This window comes from Panthera onca, chromosome E2, assembly GCF_046562875.1.
Source record: "Panthera onca isolate mPanOnc1 chromosome E2, mPanOnc1 haplotype 2, whole genome shotgun sequence".
In the NCBI taxonomy this organism is placed as follows: domain Eukaryota; kingdom Metazoa; phylum Chordata; class Mammalia; order Carnivora; family Felidae; genus Panthera; species Panthera onca.
Window position 1 is genome coordinate 10,787,160 of NC_138353.1, and position 8,536 is coordinate 10,795,695.

Consider the following 8,536-nt stretch of genomic DNA (forward strand, 5'->3'; position numbering starts at 1 on the left):
CACCGCCTGGGGTGGAATATCCCCAGGGTGCCCCGCCCCCGTGGGTACGAGTTGGCTGGCAGATCCAGGGCAGCCCCGCGCCGGGGCAGGTACGAGTGGGCGGCAATCCGGTTTTCTTACGCCCCCGCCCCGCCCACACCGTTGTCATGGAAACGCAGCGCATCCCTTTAGCGCCGTCTCCCTCCCCTTTCTCCTAGCGAAGGGGACCCCAGCACAGTTAAGAGGGCTGGGTTCGGCTGGAAGACTGGTCGAAAAGCGAGGACGCAGCTTGTTCTCAGCGCTCTCTCTCTCTCCATCATTTCTCCCACTTCCTCCGAGGATTGCTACGCCTGCGCAGGGACGCAGCCCCGGGATACCAAAGCTAACTAGGAGCGAGGGGCACGCATGCGTGGACAGAGTTCCGCGCAAATGCTCTTGTGGCCTCAAGAAGCTAGGGGAACGAACGCAGCGCTAATGTTGCGCCTGCGCAGCTAAGCCCCCACGCGAGGAGGGCGGTGGAAGGCAATTCTGCGCTTGCGCCGTGGGAGGGGCGTGAAACTCTAGCGGTAAGGGCGTTGGGGGCTGACTGGCGCTAGGTGCGCCTGCGCCATGGCTCTTGGGGCGGACGGGGGCGGGGCCCAGAGGGGGACGAGAGAGGAGGGGGGAGGGAAGAGGCCGCAGAAGCCCGAGCCTTGACCGACGGGCAGGCGGGGGCTGCGGCGGCGCCGGTGAGTGACCCGCGGCCCGACTCGGTCCCCACCCTCCACGACCCTCACTCTTCATGGAGTCCCCCATCGCCTCCGTTGTCCCCTCTTACTCCCGGACCCCTTTACCCCCAGAGATCCTCTTAATTCCTGGCAATCCCCAGAGCCCCCACAATCCCCGCAGACCCTAATCCCTAGTATTTGATAGTCCCAGCTTCTCCACTGTCCCAGGAGCCCCCAACTCCCCATTCTACCTGGACATCCCTTCTGAGGACCCCATCTCGTACCGTTCTTACAGACGTCCTATTGCCCCGGAGCCCCCAGAGCGCTCCTCTGCTCCAGATCCCCCCTTCTTGCTGCGTCTCTCCTTCAGCATCTCCTTACCCCCATGCTTCTTCGACCCCGAGACACCCCCATTCTCCCTCCATTTCGCTTTCTCCCATGCCCCCATTCTCCTCTAACTCCTGCAGACACCCCCTCTTCTTTCGCCTTTCCTCATTTCTCTCCACCCCTCCAGACCCTCCCCCAATTTCCATCAACTCCTCGGCGTGGCACTTTGCGCCGCGCGGGGCACAAGAGGAGCGCTCGGCGGGTGTCAGCTATTATTAGGCGCTCCGAATGTCCCCCGTGGCCCGTCGCCCCCGGCCACTCTCCGCCCCAACCCCTGGCCCCGGGGGCATTGGAGGCGGTGTCTGGGCGGCCGGGGTGGGGCTGGCGGCGCGCGGACGCCGAGCCCCCGCCAGCGCCGTGCGCCCTGTGCCCGCAGCGCCGGCGCCCCCCCATGCGCCAGGCGGCCGGACGGCGGCGTCGGGGGGCGCCATGGCCTCGGCGGCGGCGGGCGAAGCGGAAGAGACCACCCGGCTGCGCAAGCCGCGCTTTTCGTTTGAGGAGAACCAGATCCTGATCCGTGAGGTGCGCGCCCACTACCCACAGCTCTACGGCGCGCAGAGCCGTCGGGTGAGCGTGGCCGAGCGGCGGCGTGTGTGGGACGGCATCGCCGCCAAGATCAACGGCATCACCAGCTGGAAGCGCACTGGCCAAGAGGTGCAGAAGCGCTGGAATGACTTCAAGCGCCGCACCAAGGAGAAGCTGGCCCGCGTGCCGCACTCCACGCAGGGCGCCGGGCCTGCCGCCGAGGACGCCTTCTCCGCGGAGGAGGAGACCATTTTTGCCATCCTGGGGCCGGGAGTGGCGGCACCGGGAGCCGGTGCGGGAGCCGAGCAGCCCTCGGTGGCCGCTTCCTCACAGCCGTCAGCCGCAAGTGCGGGCACCCAACGCTACGTCTTGTCGGAGGACCGCAGGGAAGACCGACGGGCAGGTGAGTTCCTTCGGTGTCACCGTAGCCAGAGCAAGACAGTCGCGAACTCAGCTGTTTGCTCGGCACGGTCCCCCAGCTCTTTACGTGGCTTGCCCAAAGTCCCACAGCCCATGACTGTCAGCGTCGTAAACGGAACCTAGAACGCCTGGCTCCAGAGTCCACACCTGGGATTATCAGCACAGGCAGGATTTCATTAAACGTAATGTAGGGTAGTGACCAATGGAGGCTGACCGGGCTCCAGTCGTGACTTTGTCACTCAGCTGTGTCATTCTGGGTACGTTATCGCAGGTCAGTTTCCACATCTGTAAAATGGGGATTAAAAAAAAAAAAAAAAGCCCCCACCTCAAAAGCATGCCGTGAAGATTGAACGAGTTAATATGCGTAAATTGCTGAGTACAGCGCTTCCTGAACCTTCCTCGTTCGCTATTGATAGGATTACCAATGCTGCGAGGTATGAACTATTTTGCCATTTTATGTATCAAAGCCTTGGAGAGGTTTGGTAACTTTCCCAAGGTCATGCCATGAATAGGGGAAGTGTGGAGAGCAGAGTACAAAGACATCCCACTTGGCCTTGACTCTGGCTTCTTATTTCTTCTACAGCTATTTCCCCAGCACCTCCCCTGTACTGGGCAGTGTTGGGGACACTGCGGTGAGGGAGACATCTCCAGCCCTGCCCTCCTGGGCCTGAGTTTGGGAGTCCCGAGGGGGCACCTAACCCAGGCTGGAGGTCAAGGAAGGCTTCCTGGAGGAGGAGACATCAGAACAGCAGAGTGAGAATGAAGAGCTGAGGAAGTGTTGCCGGTAGAAGAAACAGCATGTAGAGTGGCTTTGAGACAAGAAAGCTTAGCCAGTTTAGGAACTGAGAAGTTTCCAAGTTAGAGGAAGGGGAAAGTAGAAAGATTGAAGAAATGTTTTGAGATGAGGTCAGAGAGGTCAGCAGAGGCCAGACAGTGAAGAATTTTATCCAGAATGCCATACGGAGTCACTGAAGGGTGTTTTCAGAAAGGGACGGAGGTGGATATGATCAAACAAGTTCAGGATCATGTGGTTCAGAGAGTTTCATTCATCCACTCAAGGTCACCCAGAAAGTAAGGAGTAGAATTGGGACTCAAATGCAGGTTGTGTCCAACTCACAATGTATGCACTTAACTTAACCACTGGGCTAGATTGTCTGGCAATCACAACAACAATTAATATTGACTGAGAGTTAATGGGCATGCCAGAATTAGATCACACGCAGTTTGTAAGTGAAGGTCAGAACTTGGGACTTTATCTTCAGGGCATTTGGGAGGCGTGAAAGTGTCTTAAGCAGGAGAGAGAGACACGATCACGTGGGACCCCTGTTCTCCACAGGAATCTCAAACCTCACTGTTTCTGTCTGTGAAACGGCCACACTGAACCAGGGCAGAGACGGCAAACATTTTTTCGAGAGTCGTACAACTGTGTTATTCCTGCATTAATTCAACAAATATTTATCGAGCGCCTATTCTGAGGGAGGCGCTGTGGCAGATGCTGGGAAGACTGTGGAGAAAAAGCCACCTTCCCTTTTCTTACGGAGCCAGCATTCCAGTTATTGGAGAAAGACACGAACAGACAACCCCAAAACAGATCACATACCAGGAGGTGATAAGAACTAAGAAGAAAAACAAAGCATGTTAAAAGGATAGGGAGTTGGGGTGCCTGGGTGGCTCGGTCCGGTTAAGCGTCCAAATCTTGATTTCCGTTCAGGTCGTGATCTCACAGTTCGCAGGTTCGAGCCCCAGGCTGGCCTCCCCGCTGACAGTGCAAAAGCCTACTTGCAAGTCTGTGTCTCCCTCATTCCCCTAGCCCCTCCCCCGCTAGCACTCTCTCCCTCAAAAATAAATAAACATTAAACCCACGAAAGAGGACAGTAAGTGATGGAAGGGGGTTGCTCTAGATAGTATAGTCAAGGAGGGCTTCTCTGAGAAGGTGGAATTTGAGCAGAGACCTGAATAGAGAAATTGCGGCAAGTAGATAATCTCATAGAACAGCACTTGAGCCAGAGGAAGCAGTATATGCAAAGGCCCGGAGGCAGGAATGTGCTTAAAGCATCCTTGATTAGAACCTCACGCAAATTTACCCACTGCGTAAAATTCATAAAAGAGGAACAGGCTTTGACTGAAAGACTGGAATGGGGCCTGGGGCGGCCTGAGGTGTCTGTGTTGACACTAGAGGAGAGCTCAGGATAATTTATCTCTGACCTAATATTTGAAAACAAAAAAACAAACAGTCACGGTAACAGCATTGAAGATGCACTGCGCCTGGGGTGATTCAGTTAATCCCTGTGACGGCCCTCAGGGAGAGGTTCTGTTATTCGGTCACTTGGTCCTTTGCCTGCTTACACACACACACACCTATTTTACAGGTGGGGAAATGGAGGCCGAAAGGTTGCAAATAAATGATTTTAAATGTGGCAGCGGCCCTTCCGTGACCCCTGTGGGCACGAAGTGTGGGCCATTTTCTATTCTATTGTTCAGTAGGCTAGAAGAACAGTATTCCAGAGTGGCAACAATCTGGAGTGGTAAGGGAGACTTACCACTCTTGAGCCCTCAAATGCCTCTTCTCACATTCACCAGCACTGTGATGTCTCTCTGGGCCTCAGGTCTCTGCATCTGTAAAATGGGATGATAATGGCGGCACGTACCCCTTCCCCTCCACCCCCGCCCCCAGGAGAATGGCTGAGAGGACTCACTGGAATAACGTAGGAGGAAAGCATAGCCGCTTCGCCCAGGGCCTGGCCAGGAAAGTGTCCAACAAGTGTTAGCTCCGGTTATCATCTCTCTCCGTGCCTCCCCCACCTCCTCTGCCTGCCTGGTCCAGGGAGGCTGGACCCCCAGCATTGAAGGCTGGAGGGGATTGGCTGTTTCTGCAACAGGAGAGCAGGGAGATCAGATCTGGCCTAGGAGCAGGAAGCAGGCTTCTCTGAGGAAGGACTATCTGAACTGGCCAAGAGGCCATGCAAGGGGGATACTCTTAATAGAGGGAACCTCACGTACACTCTCCCTGAGGCAAGGAAGAGGGACCGAAAGGGGTAAGGGCTAGGGCTTTGTAGCCTTAGGGGCTGGACTGTCCCCTGTGGGTGCTGGGGAGCTGTGGGAGGGTTGCAGCAAGGACCTGGGGCCTGGGGCCCCCATCCGTGCTGACTCCTTGGAAGCCACAGTTCTTTTTTCATTAAAGAAAACATTTTGTGCTGGACATTGTTCTAGGCGCTGGGTAAACAGCAGCGAACAAAACAAAGCCCTGCCTGATGGAGCTGACATCAGGAGGAGGAGACAGACAACAAACAGAGCGACCCCATGCCAGGTGGAGATAAGTGCTAACAAAAGAAATCAGGTAGGGTTAGGAGAGCGAAGAGGACAGAGATGGGAAATGCTGTCGACAGAAGGTCAAGGAAGATCTTCCCAAGGAGGCCGCATTTGAGCAGAGGAGCTGAGAGAGAGGGAGCCAGGCAGGTGTCTGGGGAAAGATCTTTCCAGGCCAAGGAACAGCACATGCAAAGGCCCCGAGGCAGGAGCAGGCGTATTGTGTGTGTGGACCAACAGGAAGGCCAGTGTGGCTGGAGCCTAGTGAGTGAGAGAGAGAAGGGAAGGGGTAGAGCTGAGGTCAGGGAGGCACTGGAGCAAATTGTGCGGAGCCTTGAGAGCCTCAGGGACTTTGCTTTTAGTCTGAGACGTGAGAGCCCCAGGAAGCTTTTGAGCGGGGGAAAGACAACGTCTGACTTGTATTTGTTAAACACCTTTATTGAGATACAATTCCCATACCGTACCGCCACCCCTTTAAAGAGGACAGTGCGGTAGCTTTTAGCATCCTCGTGGAGTCGGGCAACCATCGTCACTGTCAATCTTAGAACATTTTCGTCACCCGAAAAAGAAACCCCGCATCTCTCAGCCATCACCCCGACCTGGCCCCCCCCCCCAGCTCCGCCCAGCCCCAGGCAACCACTAATCTACTTTCCATCCCTGGTAGCTTTGCCTGTTTGGACATTTCCTATACATGGATCCTCGGATATGTGGTCCTCTGTGGGTAGCGTAACCAACACGTATATTGTTTGGACCTCTGAGACTTTGGAGGAGGCCGGCGACCCAGTCCAGTCGAGGAAGCAGTTGCAAAAGTCCGTAGCGGGAAATGCGGGTGGTTGGACTGGGAGGGGCTTGTGGAGGTGGATGGAAGCGGGACGTTGAAATAGTTTGAAGGCAGAGCCAGTGACCATTGTACATGGACAGTGTCTTGGGCGAGAAACAGAGTGAAAGTTGTGCCCCCCCCCCCCCCAGCGGCTGGAAGGATGGGGCTGTCATCAGCAGCGATGGGGGGCGGCGGACCCGGGAGCGGGATGTGAGAGGGTCAGGAGCTCAGCTCCAGGCAGGAGAGTGGGAGGCAATACTAGACCATCCAGGGGCTGTGCGGCCGGTACACAAATGGAGCAGAGGTTTCAGGCAGGGCCCGGAAATCTGAAAGCCTCTGTATGCAGACTCTGTCCAAGTTCAGGAGCGTGAATGAAGTCTCAGGTGACAGGAGGCCGCGTGCGGAAACCCAACAGGCTTGGGGTTGAGGGTTGAACTGGTACAGACCACAGCTGAGGGAGAAATCCCACCACCCGGCCAGAGAGAGCCCGCGGAGGCGTGTGGTGGGGGGAGCGTCCAGATAGTTGGAGGAGCCTTCTAGAATGTTGGTTCTGCCTGGCTCCAGCAGGGGACCCTCCAGGACCCTGTTTCCACCAAGGCTGGCATCAGCCACCAGGGGGTCATCCGCTATATTGTTTTTCTCCCCTGTGTCCTCCTCCAAGGCCCGATCTGACTTGGGTTTTGAAAAGATGGCTCTGGAGCCAGGGCGGGTGGGAGGTGGAAAGGGGAAATCGAGACACATGGTGGGGGGAGGGGGGTCACGTCACCTTACCTACATCTCTCTCTCCACAGATACACCAGCCCACAGCAAGGGGGGCTCCAGCAGCCCCGAGCAGTGGGCCCGGCCCTCCTGCAGCCCCCAGGAAGGGGGCTGCCCGCCACCCAAGGAGCGTGAGTCCCCGCCCCCTCCGGCCCTGCAGACCGTGCAGCTGCCGCGCCTGGCCTTGTCTCCTCCGCCCCCGGCCCCTCCACCGCCACCACCCCAGCCGCCTCAGCAGGTCCACGTGGCACCCTCGTCCCCCAGCCCACCACCTCCTCCACTGCCACCACCCACGCCCTCGGCCCCGGACCCCTCCCTGGACTTCCTGCGGGCCCAGCAGGAGACGGCCAACGCCATCCGGGAGCTGGCTGGCACCCTTCAGCAGGGACTGGCCAAACTGAGCGAGGCCCTCAGCGCCCTACTGCCCCTTCTGCCCGGAACCGCCGTCGACAGGCTGCCCCCGCCTCTGCCCCCGCCCCCGCCCCCACCCCCCAGGCCCCTCTTGCCCCCGCCCACCCCGAAAGCGGAGATCACCCCAGAGCCCGTGTCCGTGGTGGCTGCTGTGGTGGACGGAGCGGTGGTAGCAGCCAGGGGGGTGATCATCGCCCCTAGGAGCGAGGAGGCGGGGGCCCCCCGGCCTCCCCCGGCTCCCCTTCCTCCCCACGACTCACCCCCACACAAGAGGAGGAAAGGTTTCCCTACACGGAAGAGGCGGGGGCGTTGGAAATCTCCCTGAAATCTGCTGTTGGGTTCGAGCTCCTTCTGCCTGTACCTCCTCCCCACCCCCACCCCCAGCTTAGCCCAGTGGAGGAGGGCGACGCACCTTCCCCATCTCGGCTGCACCCTGGCTCCCTGCTGCGGGGGGGCGCGAGCACCCCACTCCCTATACTAGTTAGTGCCTGATTCTCAGGGGGGCTTGTTGATGGGTCCCCCACCCCCTTCTCCAGTACAGCGCTGTCTGCCTGGCTGCTTCCCTGAACCCTAACTTCTAAGCCATCAATTTTACGTTATTTATTATTGCCCTTTGTGGGTTGCGGAGAGAACCTCTCGGGTCTGCACATGCGCCCCCCTTCCCTAACAGCTCCTGGTCTTGACTTGAAGAGAATTGACCCGTAGGGGCCTCCTCACCTCCCCAATCCAGACTTTGGAGGGGGTGGGAGTCGCAAGACAAATCAGAATATGGATGACAAAGGATATAGCAGTCTGTACCCTAGGGAGAGGGGGGCAGAGTTCTCACTGGGGAGATACAGGTTGGGCCCTCTGCCTCCCATTGCCGTCTCTGACTTCCAGAGCTCAACCCCCTCATTTCTCCCCAGTGGTGACAAGATATGAATAAACTTATTTTTAATACAATTACTTCGGGCTCTGAGACAGGCCTGGGGTTTCAGCACCTACACCTGTCTCCCTCACCACCCTCCCTCCCCGGACCCTGCCTCCATGGACCAGTGGCATCCCTTTGAAGTTGGGAGGCTGGTGATTTTCCAGCTTTTTTCTTTCTTTCTTTTTCTTTCTTTCTTTCTTTCTTTCTTTCTTTTTCTTTCTTTCTTTCTTTTTCTTTCTTTCTTTCTTTTTCTTTCTTTCTTTTTCTTTCTTTTTCTTTTCTTCCTCTTTTCTTTCTTCCCTTCCTTCCTTC

At 57.2% G+C, this 8,536-nt stretch overlaps 1 protein-coding gene across 3 annotated transcripts; it reads left to right on the forward strand.

Annotated features, from left to right (window-relative positions):
* Nucleotides 1-205: 205 nt before the first annotated feature.
* Nucleotides 206-8,259, forward strand: MYPOP (Myb related transcription factor, partner of profilin). 3 transcript variants are annotated; one of them, XM_060651522.2, is made up of 3 exons: nt 206-545; nt 1,450-2,001; nt 6,936-8,259. In XM_060651522.2, the coding sequence occupies exons 2-3, from the start codon at nt 1,503-1,505 to the stop codon at nt 7,637-7,639; spliced, it is 1,203 nt and encodes a 400-aa protein (XP_060507505.2). In that variant the 5' UTR covers nt 206-545; nt 1,450-1,502; the 3' UTR covers nt 7,640-8,259. The 3 variants fall into 3 exon arrangements, with proteins under 3 accessions (XP_060507505.2, XP_060507503.2, XP_060507504.2); XM_060651521.2 differs by lacking the exon at nt 206-545 and adding an exon at nt 608-707; XM_060651520.3 differs by lacking the exon at nt 206-545 and having other exon boundaries at nt 603-2,001.
* Nucleotides 8,260-8,536: the final 277 nt, after the last annotated feature.